This window comes from Lates calcarifer, unplaced genomic scaffold (genome assembly GCF_001640805.2).
Source record: "Lates calcarifer isolate ASB-BC8 unplaced genomic scaffold, TLL_Latcal_v3 _unitig_212_quiver_1825, whole genome shotgun sequence".
Classification (NCBI taxonomy): domain Eukaryota; kingdom Metazoa; phylum Chordata; class Actinopteri; family Centropomidae; genus Lates; species Lates calcarifer.
In genome coordinates this window covers 1-18,327 of record NW_026116003.1, presented here as the reverse complement: position 1 = coordinate 18,327, position 18,327 = coordinate 1, and the positions used below count along the sequence as shown (strand labels likewise).

At 38.6% G+C, this 18,327-nt stretch overlaps 1 protein-coding gene across 1 annotated transcript; it reads right to left on the bottom strand.

The window, feature by feature from the left end:
* Positions 1 to 10,265: 10,265 nt before the first annotated feature.
* LOC108892232 (HMG box-containing protein 1-like) lies at positions 10,266 to 17,365 on the bottom strand. The gene is given in 11 exon segments (XM_018689678.2): positions 10,266 to 11,457; positions 11,581 to 11,722; positions 12,537 to 12,824; positions 13,225 to 13,369; positions 13,679 to 13,835; positions 15,033 to 15,151; positions 16,313 to 16,427; positions 16,575 to 16,673; positions 16,675 to 16,696; positions 16,903 to 17,083; positions 17,181 to 17,365. Coding segments are annotated over 11 exon segments (1,359 nt in total). The 5' UTR covers positions 17,254 to 17,365; the 3' UTR covers positions 10,266 to 11,439.
* Positions 17,366 to 18,327: the final 962 nt, after the last annotated feature.

Genomic DNA, 18,327 nt, shown 5'->3' with positions numbered 1-18,327 from the left:
ACTATGACACTTTTGGCTGTTTTTGATGCCTTACTATACTATGACATTTTTGACATGATACTACATTTTTGATGGGTTTTTGACACCTTGCTATACTATGACATTATTTGACAGTTTTTATGCCTTACTATACTATGACATTTTTTGGCCTTCTGACCCCTTATAATACTATGACACTTTTGGCTGTTTTTTATGCCTTACTATACTATGACATTTTTGACATGATACTACATTTTTGATGGGTTTTTGACACCTTGCTATACTATGACATTATTTGACAGTTTTTATGCCTTACTATACTATGACATTTTTTGATGGTTTTTGATGCCTTACTATACTATGACATTTTTTGATGGTTTTTGACACCTTTTTAGCATTTTTTAACACCTCCCTATACTATGACATTTTTGGGCCATTTTTGATGCCCTACTATACTATGACATTTTTTGGCCTTCTTTGACCCTTATGATACTATGACACTTTTGGCTGTTTTTGATGCCTTACTATACTATGACATTTTTGACATGATACTACATTTTTGATGGGTTTTTGACACCTTGCTATACTATGACATTATTTGACAGTTTTTATGCCTTACTATACTATGACATTTTTTGGCCTTCTCTGACCTTATAATACTATGACACTTTTGGCTGTTTTTATGCCTTTACTATACTATGACATTTTTGAATGATACTACATTTTTGATGGGTTTTTGACACCTTGCTATACTATGACATTTGACAGTTTTTATGACTATACTATGACATTTTTTGATGGTTTTTGATGCCTTACTATACTATGACATTTTTTGATGGTTTTTGACACCTTTTTAGCATTTTTTAACACCTCCCTATACTATGACATTTTTGGGCCATTTTTGATGCCTACTATACTATGACATTTTTTGGCCTTCTCTGACCCCTTATGATACTATGACACTTCTGGTTTTTGATGCCTTACTATACTATGACATTTTTGACATGATACTACATTTTTGATGGGTTTTTGACACCTTACTATACTATGACATTTTTTGATGGTTTTTGATGCTTACTATACTATGACATTTTTTAAACCTTACTATAGAATGACATTTTTTGATGGTTTTTGACACCTTTTTAGCATTTTTTAACACCTCCCTGTACTATGACATTTTTTGGCTGTTTTTGATGCCTACTATACTATGACATTTTTTGGCCTTCTTTGACCCCTTATGATACTATGACACTTTTGGCTGTTTTTGATGCCTTACTTATACTATGACATTTTTAATGGTTTTTGATGCCTTACTATACTATGACATTTTTGACATGATACTACATTTTTGATGGGTTTTTGACACCTTGCTATACTATGACATTTTTTGATGGTTTTTGATGCTTTACTATACTATGACATTTTTGACATGATACTACATTTTTGATGGGTTTTTGACACCTTGCTATACTATGACATTATTTGACAGTTTTTATGCCTTACTATACTATGACATTTTTTGGCCTTCTCTGACCCCTTATAATACTATGACACTTTTGGCTGTTTTTATGCCTTACTATACTATGACATTTTTGACATGATACTACATTTTTGATGGGTTTTTGACACCTTGCTATACTATGACATTATTTGACAGTTTTTATGCCTTACTATACTATGACATTTTTTGATGGTTTTTGATGCCTTACTATACTATGACATTTTTTGATGGTTTTTGACACCTTTTTAGCATTTTTTAACACCTCCCTGTACTATGACATTTTTGGGCCATTTTTGATGCCTTACTATACTATGACATTTTTTGGCCTTCTGTGACCCCTTATGATACTATGACACTTCTGGCTGTTTTTGATGCCTTACTATACTATGACATTTTTGACATGATACTACATTTTTGATGGGTTTTTGACACCTTACTATACTATGACATTTTTTGATGGTTTTTGATGCCTTACTATACTATGACATTTTTTGGCCTTCTCTGACCCCTTATAATACTATGACATTTCTTAATGGTTTTTGATGCCTTACTATACTATGACATTTTTTAAAACCTTACTATAGAATGACATTTTTTGATGGTTTTTGACACCTTTTTAGCATTTTTTAACACCTCCCTGTACTATGACACTTTTGGCTGTTTTTGATGCCTTACTATACTATGACATTTTTGACATGATACTACATTTTTGATGGGTTTTTGACACCTTGCTATACTATGACATTATTTGACAGTTTTTATGCCTTACTATACTATGACATTTTTTGGCCTTCTCTGACCCCTTATAATACTATGACACTTTTGGCTGTTTTTATGCCTTACTATACTATGACATTTTTGACATGATACTACATTTTTGATGGGTTTTTGACACCTTGCTATACTATGACATTATTTGACAGTTTTTATGCCTTACTATACTATGACATTTTTTGATGGTTTTTGATGCCTTACTATACTATGACATTTTTTGATGGTTTTTGACACCTTTTTAGCATTTTTTAACACCTCCCTATACTATGACATTTTTGGGCCATTTTTGATGCCCTACTATACTATGACATTTTTTGGCCTTCTTTGACCCCTTATGATACTATGACACTTTTGGCTGTTTTTGATGCCTTACTATACTATGACATTTTTGACATGATACTACATTTTTGATGGGTTTTTGACACCTTGCTATACTATGACATTATTTGACAGTTTTTATGCCTTACTATACTATGACATTTTTTGGCCTTCTCTGACCCCTTATAATACTATGACACTTTTGGCTGTTTTTATGCCTTACTATACTATGACATTTTTGACATGATACTACATTTTTGATGGGTTTTTGACACCTTGCTATACTATGACATTATTTGACAGTTTTTATGCCTTACTATACTATGACATTTTTTGATGGTTTTTGATGCCTTACTATACTATGACATTTTTTGATGGTTTTTGACACCTTTTTAGCATTTTTTAACACCTCCCTATACTATGACATTTTTGGGCCATTTTTGATGCCCTACTATACTATGACATTTTTTGGCCTTCTCTGACCCCTTATAATACTATGAAATTTTTTAATGGTTTTTGATGCCTTACTATACTATGACATTTTTTGGCCTTCTTTGACCCCTTATGATACTATGACACTTTTGGCTGTTTTTGATGCCCTACTATACTATGACATTTTTTGGCCTTCTGTGACCCCTTATGATACTATGATACTTTTGGCTGTTTTTGATGCCTTACTATACCATGACATTTTTTGATGTTTTTTGACACCTTTTTAAGATTTTTTAACATCTCCCTATACTATGACATTTTTGGGCCATTTTTGATGCCCTACTATACTATGACATTTTTTGGCCTTCTGTGACCCCTTATGATACTATGACACTTCTGGCTGTTTTCGATGCCTTACTATACTATGACATTATTTGACAGTTTTTATGCCTTACTATACTATGACATTTTTTGGCCTTCTGTGACCCCTTATACTATGACATTTTTTGGCCATTTTTGATGCCTTACTAAACAGTGCTCTGTGTTGAACAGTTGATGTAAAGCTGTTTGTGAATTACCTGGAGGCCTCTGTCTTGGTCTGAAAGAACTTCTTCATTGTACGAAGACTCTCTGTGATCGTGGACTACGTCTCTGTGATCGCGGACAATGTCTCTGAGATTATGGACAATGTCTCTGTGATCATGGACTATGTCTTTGTGATCGTGGACGATGTCTCTGAGATCATAGACGGTGTCTCTGTGGTCATCAACAATGTCCCTGATCGCGGGCAATGCCGTCAAATCGGTGACCCCCGTCTCCGCCGATTCTATCGCAAGGTCTCTACGAAGCATGGACAATGTCTCTGATCACGGACAACGTCTCTCTCATCTTTGACAAGGTCTCTGCAATCACAGACAATGTCTCTGATCGTGGACGATGTCTCCCTCATCCTCAACAATGTCTCTCCGATCATGGACCATGTCTCTGCGATTGTGGACGATGTTGTGGCCGAAGTGGTGATACCTGGAGGAAATCAAAGAGAAACATACAAAGGAAAATGATCAATACACTACTACCTATTCCTCATCAACAGTTTAACCATGAAAACACAGATAAAAATTCAACATTACACCTGAACCTGGTTTTTGACGCCTTACTCTACTAGGACATATTTTGATGACATCTTATGATGGTTTTTGACGCCTTACGATATCATGACATAATTTGATGGTATTTGGTGCCTTACTATACTATGAAATTTTTTGACGCCTTACTATACTATGACATTTTTTGACCATTTGGTGCCTTACTAAACAGTGCTCCCTGTTGGACAGTTGATGTAAAGCTGTTTGTGAATTACCTGGAGGCCTCTGTCTTGGTCTGAAAGAACGTCTTCATTGTACGAAGACTCTCTGCGATCTTGGACTACATCTCTGTGATCGTGGACTACGTCTCTGTGATCGCGGACAATGTCTCTGAGATTATGGACAATGTCTCTGTGATCATGGACTATGTCTTTGTGATCGTGGACGATGTCTCTGAGATCATAGACGGTGTCTCTGTGGTCATCAACAATGTCCCTGATCGCGGGCAATGCCGTCAAATCGGTGACCCCCGTCTCCGCCGATTCTATCGCAAGGTCTCTACGAAGCATGGACAATGTCTCTGATCATGGACAACGTCTCTCTCATCTTTGACAAGGTCTCTGCAATCATAGACAATGTCTCTGATCGTGGACGATGTCTCCCTCATCCTCAACAATGTCTCTCCGATCATGGACCATGTCTCTGCGATTGTGGACGATGTCGTGGATGAAGTGGTGACACCTGGAGGAAATCAAAGAGAAACATACAAAGGAAAATGACCAATACACTACTACCTATTCCTCATCAACAGTTTAACCAAGAAAACACTATAGTCAACATTACAGCTGAACCACATTTAAACAGTAGAGGGCTGTTTCAGAAAATAAACTGCTGACTGTCATCACCTCCTGAAGAACCAACAACAACAAATATTTGGGAAAAAGTAAAATTATTATTAATTGCATGTCTATCAACTAAACACTGAGGCAATCATGTATGTTACTGTGAACTGCACAACAATAATAAACTACCAGTTAAGTTTTTGAATACAGGATTTTAACTTGTGATGTTTATTATACTTCAGTAAATAGTCTGAATATTCCTTCCACCACAGACAGTCACTTACAGAATCATTATTTCACATTTCAACCTTCTTCTTCTTATAACAAATATTTAAAATGTCTTTGTGTTGTTTTCGTTTAATGGATAACAACCAAATTTACAAAGGTCTTAGCAGCAGCTTATGTGAAATTGTTTAAGTAAATAAGTGTAGAACTGGTTGCTACACACTGTAAAGTATTATTAAATCACCCTCTGACCAACAGTTAGAATTATCACACTTATGAACAACTATACTGAACATTTACAATTTGATGCTAGTGCTCTGTGTTGGACAGTTTATGTTAAGTTGTTTGTGAATTACCTCGAGGCCTCTGTCCCGGTCTGAAAGAACTTCTTCACTGTACGAAGACAGATCTTCTGCATTGCTTTTATATTACAGCTTACTTTTACTGTTACCTCTAATATTAGATTACTTTTACCATTACATATCACTTTTCTTATTAGGGCCCCAGCACAAAAGCATGTGAAGGCCCTAATGGAATTGTGCTTCTTGATTCGTGATTCTTATTATTATAGTCCGAAATGAATCGCCTTTTTGGGGGCCTACAATTGCTCAGAAACTCATGAAACTTTGCACATGCGTCAGACCTGGTAAAAATGTGTGTATTTTAGAGGTCTCGTGCATGGGCGGTGAAAAATGGCTCTATAGCGCCCTGGAAACAATCAAAAGTTATCCCCCATTGAGCTCAATTTGTCGTATGTGGACGAAATTCGGATCATATTGACTTCAAACTCAGTCAGTATACTGTTAACGTCTTGGTGATTAAAAGTTATCAAAAGCTTGAGTTTTCGTCAAAATGACCGTGGCGGCACCTCAAATTCGCTGTTGCTAACGTTGACATCCGGGTGTGAAGCAGCCAGGTACAGACTAAATGTAACACAAAATGACCATAAATAGACAGAAAACGATGACGATGATAGACCGCTATAAACTAAGTTAAAAGGACCAGAGTGGAACACAAAATTACAAAGAGATGTAAGATGTCTGTTAAGTGACTAAACAATTACAACAGGGATTGAACGGACTATCAAGAGCTCCTTGAATTTTCACCCATCCACGTTGGGGGTCCACAACTCATGTCAGGGACGCCTCAGTCACGGAAACACACAAACACACTCTTACCCATGCAATAAAAACGACAGAAAATGGAAATAAGGTCAAAAGAAGTCCTTAAACGAGAAGGCTAACACTCGCCGCTAACGCAAATGCTATCGCTAGCCGCTAGCTTGTTCGCTCCTTACCTTCGCGCCGCAGGTGTGTTGATCGTTCAGCATCACTCGTGTCAGACAAAAAGCAGCTTCAAAGCTTGTTTCAGCACCCAGACTTCTTCAGTAAGTAAGGTTTCTCACACTACTGACAAACCGAGGCAACGGTTCAAACGCTGGTTTTAATCTGTTTTCACGACTTCGTGTCTCCGCCTCTCTGCGCTCCTCCCAGGACGTCATAGCCAATGACAACACACGCAAGCCATCAACGGCAGAAAAAACGCCAATATGGCTTTCTGATTCTGTTCCGCTTATCAACCGCCCCTGATTGCTCTTATGATACATCCACGGGAAAGGTAGCATACCAGGTCTGGATAATGTATTATAATACATCCATCCATCCATCAATTTTTTAGTCTATTTTTGTATCGTTTGGATGTGGACTTAGTAAGTTTGTGCATTGAACTGTGTGCAGGTGGCACCGTATTTGTATTTTTTTCATTATATATTCTTAATATTACATTTGAATACACTATCATATATTACATTATATCTACAGTATATTTGCTCATCTTTCCATATGGTGCATTCCATATGGTCTTGTCTCTATGGGCTTCTCGGCCTATCTACTGTATTGTTTATGCGCTTGTACATGTGGTGACATGCATGTGGGCGTGTGCATGTATGCGTGAGGGTATGTGTAGGTTACATATACATATGTGGGGTATGACCTTTGATCAAAAAATATAGTGTTTATTTTGACTTCAGTCGTAATAAATTTAGTTTTAATGTGTTATTAGGGCCCGAGCAACGAGTTGCGTGGGCCCAACGGGGCCATGCAACGAGTTGCAAGGACCCTCTTGTTTTCGGTCTGTTTATTATTATTATTATTATTATTATTATTATTATTATTTTTTTTCTTCTTTTTCCGCCTCTTAGATCGGCTTTTTGAGGGCCTTAACATGCGTGAAAACTTACCAAAATTTGCAGACGCGTCAGGCACGGCGAAAAATTTAATAATTTAGGGGTCTTGAGCATGGGTGTGGTAAAATGGCCTCGGTAGCGCCACCTACATTTTTAAACGGAACAGCCCCTCAAGCCCGTTGCGCCTAAAAATCTGAAAATCTGCACACATATGTAACATCCCATGACGCACCAAAAAGTCTCTTGGAGCCATATTCTAAACCCAACAGAAAGTATTTTTATTTTGACCGGAAGGTGAAAAAATTGTGTGTTTTTGGCCATTTCCAGGGGTCGCTTGAACGCGAACTAGTCCTAGACGCATTATCCGATTGACTTCAAAACTTAATAGTATGTTCTTAAGACATAGACGATGTTAAATTGCGGCAGATTTTGAGTTTTTGTTGAAGGGCGTGGAAGTTATGGCCCCTCAAAGTTCGATTACTCGCCACGAAACAGGAAGTTGCTTTATTTTTGCTATATTTCGGCCATACTTTGTCCAAACTGCATCAAACTTTACAGGATTGTTAATGGTACCTATCTGCACACATCCATATGTCAATATTCATACAATTGTTGTAGCACCACCTATTTATAGCAGGAAATGACATATTTTATAGTGTGATGTCCAGTTTCTAGACGGGTGACCAGATTCACTTCAAATGTTGTCAGCCCCTCCTTGAGGAATTTTTTGGAAGACTGGCTCCGAAAATTGTGAGTTTTGGTCGAAGCGTGTGCCGGTTCTGGCCCGTCAAAGTTTGGAAACCCAACTTCCTGTTTGAAACCTCAGATTTTGGGGTAACTTCCTGTTGCGACTCTCTACTTTATCCTATAGATGGAGCCATTGTATTACTCTTTGATGGGTTTTTGGAAGGGGGTCTCTGTGTGTGTGTGTGTGTGTGTGTGTGTGTGTGTGTGTGTGTGTGTGTGTGTGTGTGTGTTTGTGTTTGTGTTTGTGTTTGAGGGGGGAGGGGAAGAAGAGTTGATTGAGTCTGTGAGAAGCTGCCACAGAGAGGTTACAGTCAGGAGAGCCAAGAGCTGCTTTACACGCGGTATAAAAACTTCAGTTAAGATTTGAGCTGTCACTTGAGAAAGCATCATGCCAAAAACTAAGGAAATCACTGTAGACTTGAAGAATTGTCGATGCTTAGGAAGCAGGAGAAGGATATACAAAGTTATAACAGCATTTCCAAGCGTCAAGAACTCAAATGAGAAGCGTCACCGAGAAATTCAAGGAGAGCCACACTGTGCAGAACAAGCCTGGCAGAGGTAGGAAGCCAAAGATTTCAATGACCCTGGAAAGAAAACCAGTTAGAGACCTGTCTAAAGAACCCATAAACGCTGCCAAGACACTAGTGAATGACTTAGTTAAGTCTGAAATTGTAGTCTCAAAGAAGATTACATGAATTCATGTAATCTTACCATATGTCTCCCCTTGACCAAAGCTGAGCGTGGATTGATGCTGTCTTTACAGTTTGGTTTTGATCAGTTAGGAAATTTCACACGGGGTCAGCTGATTTTTTCGTCTTACTCAGTGTACGGCGACAGGAAAAGTTCACTAGGTCCTCCAGCGTCGAGGTGAACCAGCTGAATATAAGCCACTCAAGTTGACGACAAGTGCATTGAAAAGTAAAAGCTGCTGGCCTTTACCTTTTCTTTGTCAAAGCGCCTGTTTGGCCAGTAGTTAGTAAAGTAATATTTTCAGCGTTGTCCACAGTCTCATGACATATTTAACAGGAAGCACAGCACGCTGGTTAAGCTCATGGCAAACTGTTACTAACAGCTAAAATGAAAGCTTGTCTGTATGTAGTCTAACTGGTTAGTTTGTCACTAATCTCCAAATTTTGCAAATTGCTATAAACTTCACTCTCTTAAACCAGTAACAGTCTGAGCTGGACTGATAGGGGTCTGTATGGATAAAGATAAAATCCTAATGATACCCATCCCTACAGCTGGTTAGTGGCTTCGCCCTGACTTTAGGCAGATGAGATATTCACTGTTCAAATAACTTCATTATAAGCCTTGTTTAAGCATAAATGATTTATATATGCACCCAATAACAGAACTTAAAAAAATGCTTTTGCTCAAAGCTCAAAGCTTGTAAACTCAAGTTAAAACTGAGTTTTATCTCCTTTTGGGAGGGGGTATTTCTCTGTGTGTTTGTGTGTGTGTGTGTGGGTGTGTTTGTGTTTGTGTTTGTGTTTGAGGGGGGAGGGGAAGAGGAGTTGATTGAGTCTGTGAGAAGCTGCCACAGAGAGGTTACAGTCAAGAGAGCCAAGAGCTGTCACAGATGATGAGCTCTGAAAAATATTATCACAGAAAATAATTAGCGTAAAAGCTTTTATTTAAAATTTTAACATCTGGGAAGTGTGAACTGTTACGCCAGCGTGTGCCCTGCGACCTGCGTTGACCCCGCGGTTGCCGGGGTCCCGCGGTCGCCGCTCCCCCGACGGGCGCCGGGTGCGAGGGCCCGTTCAACGCTGCTCGCAGCTTTAATTGTCTTTAAAACACTTCTCAAAAATGACGTTTGATAACAGTCAAACTTTGGAAGAGCATATCTCATAGAATATTTGGAATAGAAAATGTTTTTCTGGGTCAAAGTGACTCGAAATGATGATGATCACATTTGGAACTCTCTCCAGTTAAAAGCTTATGATTGTGTGCTTTTTCATTTTCTTTCAGATCTTTTCCCATCACCAGAGGAAGAGACCATGGTTCTAGTGAGTATAAGATTCAGTTAAGACCTTTAAATTGTCCTCATTCAGCCCAAGAGTGAATAATCTTCCTCCAGTACAATTGCCACTAGGGAGGCTTTGTTAGCATCTGTGCATGATGCATTTTGATGTGGCAGACCAGAAAACAGAAGAATAAAACACACTTTAACCATGTTGTTGCCTGGAAACATCACGCTTTACTGATTGGATGTTTGAATCAGTGAATATCAAGAGCTCTTAAAGCTTCAGACAAAATTTGCCTGGTTCAGTGTGTCAGTTAAGGACATGCACCTATTCATGGGAGGAAGCTGAAAAGCATTCTGAAATAAAAGGACAGGAAAAAACATTAAAGGCCAAGCTTCCCCACAGGTTGTGATTACAGTTTACAGTTTATGAAAAAGAACCAAACACTTGGATATGATGCAAGATTTTAAAAAAATTATTTATAATATGATACAAGGATATTTTGTGCAAGAGGTTGTTGGGGCTGTGAAACCTGTACATTATGAACAAAGCACTTAAAACCTAGAAAAATTAAAATTAGCAACCTGAAAGCAGAACATGACTACTGAGCCATGATTGTGTCAAACTATCAAGGTACTAGCTGTTTTATACAAATGGTTTTCACCAGTATACAATGGCTGTATAGGATTAGATTACATATTTATATAAAGTGCAAAAGAAATTAACACTTACAGTGAAGGCCTGAAGTGCTTTGTGACTGAGTGTAAACCCACCACCACATGCTGAAAGTCTTCTCATCATATGGCCAGGTGGTTGAGCAAAAACAATCTAAAGACTTGGCAGGGCAGTATCACAAACTGTTGGCCATAGTTCTGCTGCAGAATATATACTGTATTACAAAATGTATGAAAGGGTTACCAATCTGTGCAATATATTGAATCTTACAAATATAATCAGTATGAACAGTTGTGAAAAGTTACCTAAAATTCCCCTTTTTACAATTATAAATAGAGACTTGTTGTTTACTGCTCCTTCTACACTGAAGCATAGCACCACAGGCTCTCATTTTTTTCAACCTTGAATATGACATAACCTGAAATAAACGAGAAGATTCATTCTTATTTCAGGGGAATAAGACATCTTTGACATTAAAAGATATAAGAAAATATATGCACTGTTAGTGACTAGATTACATGGATGTTTATAGTTTCATAATTCTGGTTTGTTTCTATAATGTTTCAAGGTTACAAAAAGGAAGTGAATTCAGCATCACAGTTGAGTCTCAAGAATACAGGAGAGCAAAGAGGCATCAAGCGGTCCATCAGACTCTGTCCAGCACCTCTCTGTGACCAATCACCAGCAGCTGGGGATTTTGGGGGATAATCTAGGTCTGCTGGGAACCCTGTTAAAACACGACATGAAGTAGGTGGACACACAGACAAAAATGGGGTAAATATAAGTACAATCTGGATGTTGTGGGGGGAAAAACTACTACATGTTATAGTTCAGTGACTTTGGTCCTTACTGAGTTGGTTCTTTTGCGTTTCCAGCAGTCTGGATTGAGTCTTTTCTGCTCTTCAGCCAGAGCTTTGGCCTCCATGGTGTACATCCTCCTCTCCTCACTCTTCATCTTCTTCCACTTGTCACCCAGGATGACACTAATGGCTCTGGAGTGAAAGGTCAGACACACAAGATGAAGGACTCAACTTTTCTGATTTTTGTCTTAATAGAATCTGTCTTTCGTTCCCTCCCTTACCATTTTCTATTTCCTTTTTGTGCAAGGAACATGAATACGTTTTACATACATACATACATTTTTTGCATTTATTTTATTACATCTTAAAAATTAAATAAATGTAACAATAAAAACATGTTCAAAGGATTCAGTAAGGCGGGTCTGTCTCACATGCTAGGAGATGACTGGCTTATTAAATTGGTCCAGCTGTGCTTTGGAGATAAGTGCATTGCTCATGGACCCTTAAATTGTGCTTCCTTCAGGAGGAAAGGGTCACTTTGCTGACCAATATGCTACTAATTGCAGAACTGAAAACATGACCCCAAGAGTTATTAAAACTTACTGTGTTACTTTATCCTCCCACATTGGGGCTCAGAGGTTCATGAAGGCATTCTCTTTGTGTTAAACAACAAGGCTTCACATATGACGTCACAGACTTTTAATCTGTAGCCCACAGCTCAGATACCCCCCATCCAAATCTCTCGCTATTTCTCCCTCTCTCTTGCTATCTATCCCTTTTTAACTATCTCACTCATGCCATTTCTCCTCTCTCTCTTCTCTGCTCTCCCTCCCCCTCCCTGTATCTCTGTCTCTGTATTTCATTAAACAAAAGGCTGATGTTAGTGACCAATGTTAAGAGGTAACAAAGAAATAGAAACATTAACCTAAATTATAAACTGTAAAAAAGCTTACTGTATACATATTACTGTGGATAAATGCACCAGATCCTATTGACTTCTGCATACCTGTTGTCCTTCCCAGGATACATCTGTGTGTACTCCACTCTGTACTTCTTGGCAAAGAGCATGAAAGCATTCATTGGCCGCTTGCATTTTGTAGGCGTGGCACCAGTGGCTGTCCCTGAGGTGTGGCTCCTGTTTGATTTGCTACTTGAGGATTGTGGGGAGCTGGAGCGCTCAAGTTTATCACAGTCTGGACTGACAGCACCCCCGCTGGACAGGGAGGTCCTGCGCTGACGAGCCATGCTGCTGAGAACATACACTGCTGAGGAATCTAGTGGGGTGAAGTCGTAACTGCAGGACAGGAAGGAAAACAGACACATATTATACCTCTGTAATCTCACATTTTTTATGCAATTTAGTTTTTTATAGTGTGTGTATATGTGCCGTTTGCCCTCTAAATAATCTAAAAATGTCACTGTGTCACTTTAAAATTCTGCTGCATCACGCCTTGGGAATGAGGACATTTTGCAAAAGGTAAATGCTGGGGTTAGGCATTTCATGATGGTAGAGGTTACAGTAAGGGTCTAGGGAATGCATTATTATGTCAGTAAGTGCTCTGTGACAGTGTTCAGCATAAGCAAAACAGTTCTTCAAACACATAGTTATAAAGCTCTCTTCTTCTCTCTTCTGATGACTCATACTCAAGTATTTTACTTGCAAAAGAAAGAACACATTATTTGTAGGAGTGTACCTTCTGAAAGTGTCAAAGACGACCGAGTCATCACAGTTAATGGCATCTGGGTGATTTGGTGGCAGGCACACATCGCCAAGCTGCATCTCATAGCAGGGGATCCCATGGTGCACCACAGTAAGGCTTGGATAAAAAGAAGACCACCCTGAAAAAGACAGATGGTAAATTAAAGATTACTTTGATCTTAAAGCAAAATTCATCTGGTCAGTTGAGGCTTCTACTGGCAAGGACTAATTTCACACACTGCTCTCATCTCACCAACAAAGCTGACATTTATCTTTTGCTCTCTCTTAAAATACAAGAAAGCATAACCTGTTGTCTACTAGATTTAGTGCTTACTTCAAGGTCTCCTACTGTACTGAAGCTTAAGTGGTATCCTTCACTTGTAAGTCACTTTGGATCAAAGCATCTGCCAAATGGGTATCAGTAGGAAACAGGAAATGAAAAGTTTTACCTTTATTTTTGACAAAAAATGGGTGATCTAGTCTGCATTCAGCTGTTAAAAGACCATCATCAGGTGAGCCGGGGTCAAAGGTCAGTTTAAGAACTGCCTGGCCAAAAGAGACTGTCTCTTCGTGGCTCAACAACTTCAGCCCCTCTGAACCGAATCTCTGTGAATAGAGCAAAAGGTAAACAGGAGAAGTTTTATTTGCAAGTCAAGCTAATTGACCAAACACTGAAGAAGTTGGGGTAACAAAAATTTTGTACCTGATTATCTGGAAAGTTCAGAAGGTTACTATTATGAAAAATTACATCACCACTGAAAATCAGCAAGGCTGCAGTCAAATAGTCTGTTTTGCTTATGAAGGTTCCTACTGAATGAAATCACCTGGAAGTGGAAGAGTTGGTCAAATTCTCTAAATGCTAAGGGAATGAGTGTCAGTACTTCCTATCTCCTCTCCTTTAGCACAGGGAACATTGGACCTTGTTTTACAAAAGGAAAGGAGATAATGCCATCCCACAGTTCCTTGCAGCAGCAGCATTTAAAGCAATGTACCACTGTTTGACCATGGCAGACTCAAATACATGTAGAAACAACAGAGCACCTATTTTATGCCTGTGACACAATCCAAAACCCATGGAAATCCTTGCATGATTGGCTAAACTCCAAATCCATAAATAAATCTTTCACATCTATCCAGTAAGGAGTCATCTTGAAGAACAAACAATGATTTTCTGATTAAGAATATCATCATCATAACAAAAACAATAAACATAAATAATCAATTAAAGATCAAATTATAAAATTATCTCCTCTATTTTACAAATGCCAAGTGACTGTATATTTTGGTCTGATATAATTCATTCTGGGTCCTTGCTCAATTCCTTATTTTCATTTCCCTACTTGTAGATTCCTTTCATGTTCATGTTATCATATCATTTCAACATTTCAAACCTTTTTTTGTTGTCGTTGTTTTTTTGCTTTTATTTTCAACAATATCTATTTTGTTGTTGCTTCCTTACGAGATGTGGTTCTGTTTTGGACAAGAAAGCTTACACAGATTGTTTGCCTAGAGCAGTGAGTTTGACGCTGTGTGTGTTATAAATAAATGTGTTGAACCCAGAACGTGTTTCAAGACTCATGCATGCATTCAGTTACTCACTTACTGTACTTTCACTGTTAGCCTGTCTGCCACCTTGTGCCATTGTCAGGTCATTGTAATGTATAGACAACCAGAATCGGTCACTCACACAGTCAACGATGCAGCAATACTAAACATAGGTGTACATAGGAAGACTTTCTAGAGTACAGCAAACTATTATGAAATATTTTTAAGACACAGCGAGGTTACTATTCATTGCCCAACCTTGAGAGAGGAGGAGGATGGCATCATGGTTTCATCATCTGAGTCATCATCTGAATCCCCAAGTTCATCAGCTTCCTGCCACTCTACATTAGGACCTCGATGGAAACGCAGGCGAGTTCCTGAATATCAATACAACAATGCAACAAAATGAAAAAGAAGATGTGTGTTAATAGATTAGAGGAACGCATGGAGAGAATCAAGGTAGTGTAGAACAAGATTTATGAACCTGTACTTCTGCTGTTGCACAATCAATAACTGTCAATTTAAAGTAAGTTTACAAAGACATACCTGCAGATGAACCTTATATGATAGTTAAGATAATGCCTACGTGAAGCGATACTGCGGTCAAATATTTAAATGAATTAACATAAATATAACCAATGTAACTGAAGTCAATTTAAAGATAACTGGGGATCACAGTTACACAGAGCTGAAGTAATTTATCTGTTAATGTTATTTTGCCGTGGTTTTTAAGTCAGAAGACTACCATCTGGCAGGCTGTAACCAAATCAGGAAAACTTGTCATTTAAAAGGGCTCATTAGGAAATAGCTTCCCTCAAAAGTTTGTGCCCCTAGCTACTTCTTGAAAAGACACACACACACACACACACACACACACACACACACACACACACACACACACAAAGAGTCTCCAGTTACAGCAGTAGAATAGAGTGTGATTCTGGAAAGAATTCTGGAAAATGGGTGTAATTTTGCTGCTTGGACACCAGAGGTCATGATTTCTTTACTAATGTTTGTAAGTCATACTCATCCTGGTTCAGAAAACTGTGACGGGAGGACCCTTTCAGACAAGTGTAAACAACAGATTAGTGTCACACCTCTACTCTTTCCTATCCAAAACAGTCTTGATTGCATGACTGATTGTTATCAGCAGAATTTAAGGCCAGAACAGAACCAAACAGTACTTTTTTAACCATTACATGTATGCTCTATTGACAAACACAATTGAAGAGTTTGACTCACAGATAAAAGTAAAGGTGTTTTTTTTTTTAAACATTTTTTTAAATTTGTTTTTAAACATCATTGATGTAAACAAAAACAGACTTATGAAAACATTAACTTCATTGTTTTCTACAGAAGAGTACATGTTCACACTTGACTGGATTGTGCCTTTAAGCTATGAGGAATACTTCTCAAGAAATTCTTAGAAAAGCTAACAGTGAACTTCAATGTGTGTGAATAACCTGAAATGTATGTGTGTGCGTATGCACTAGTGGATGAATATGCTGTATAAGTTACTGTGTATGTACAGTATGTACCTTTAAGGAAACAATGCCAGGCTGTGGAGGGCCAGGAGTGAGACCAGGCCATGTCTTCATCATCAGAAAAGGATGAGGACATTGAGAAAACTCCAGATTCCGATTCACTGCTGGCCTGTCATAGATAATAAAATACATCTTACAATGACTTCAGTAAAATTAACTATTTCAGTTTGAATGTCGTACAGAATTTACATGGAAATTATCATTAGTTCTACAATAATGATTCTTAGGTTTTCAGAGGCTGGAAGTGAAAGGTTACCCTGACACGCCTGCGCTCCCTGAGGTGGCCTCTGGACGGGTTGGGTGCGCTACTGGCTAATGGGGGCCGGGCGTAGGAATGTAAACTATTACTGTTGCCCAAAGATGTGGACTGGAGATGATCTGAAAAAACAATGACAATGGTATAAATACATATATGATTAGTTAGTTACACACACACACACTGTATATACACTAAACCATTCAACAATTTCAGGGGATATTTCATAAGAAACTCTCTAAGTTATGTGGTAAACCTGCCAATCCTGCTTTGTGGAATACCCCCCAGGTGCACTAGTGTTTTCCTGCTACTATATATTTATTCAAACCTCTTATGTGGGGCATCCTTCAGCAAGGGGCTCTGAGGACTGGTGGCAATGTTGGCAAGCTCGGCAAGCCAGTTAGTGCTGGGGGAGCAGCTGAGCTCCTGGTGAGACACTCCTGCTCCAACCTGAAACAACCCTGGAGACCTCTGGTCCTCCTCCACCTCCTGCAGCTCTGGCATGTCATCTACAGCAAGGTCAACAATGTTATTCATAATAGACATGAGAAAAAAATCTGTCATCTTAAATGTAGAATGTGACTTCCTACTGGTGTAGCATTTTACCATAATCCATGTGACACCCAGGTGAGGAAGGGAGATCTTCGTTACACTTGAGTGGATCAAAGGACTCGTCCATTTTTACAATGTTCTGCTGTTTCCTTTTTTTTCTTTAAAACCGGCTACAGGTCTGTTTACTCAGCTTCCATCATCATGTTCTGCCACGTCAGCTAGTTTTAGGCAAAACCAAAAGACAAAATTAGAGCTTTCACAAACCAATAGAAACTGCAAGACAGTTCTATTTGCAAGGCTGTTTCAATTAGAGTTATGCAATAAGCACTCATAATTACTGAGAATGCAGTCTTTGTAATTGCATACATAAGTCTGAATGATAGTATGTGGATTTTTGATAGTTATATTGTTTCATTGAGGCATGATTAAAGGATCCATGGAACTAAAGAACATAACATTAACATGATAGGCATTAACTGCAAACGATTCTTAGAACAGCAAATTTTCCATGTAATCGTTACAAGATATATCATGTACTGCATGAGTATAATGGAAAAGGTAGGCAGCCTTGAGGGAATCCTTTGTCTCTGAAACGACACAGTAAACCTCTGTGACTTGGTCATGTGATCACCACCGCTGCGTGGAGGCCTTGGTTTATAAACCTTAAAAGGATTTGGCGCATGGCGTACCAGAGCTCATTCATTCATAACTGCGTAGCAAAAGTGGTAAATATCATAAATTCGTTCCGAAAAGTGGCATGTAGAGGATCGCAAACACGACGTTCATAAAAAACGTGAAGGAATATCAATGACAAAGTAAAACATTTTGTGCTGATTTGAAGATTATTTGGTGTTGAGAACATGCAAACTAAAAAGGAAGATGGTTTAAAAATATTAAATAAACTGCGGGCATCAAGCGCATCTGTTAAAAAAGGAAGAACTAATGGTTATTTGTGTTCTGACAACCGATCAACGGTCGCTGCACTTTCGGACAAACCGTCGCTTCGACTTCGTGAACGCGGATGTACCAAGTAACATACCGTTAAATAATACGTTTCTAAAGTACTACCATGTCTAGAATGACAGTTTGAAGCCTGGGCCTGCTGTTTCCCCCACTCCTCAAAAGCAGCAGTGGTATCCTCGGCTCAAACCCAGAGGCTGTCGGGTCTAACACTGTAAACAAAAGAATGTCAACAAGTTTG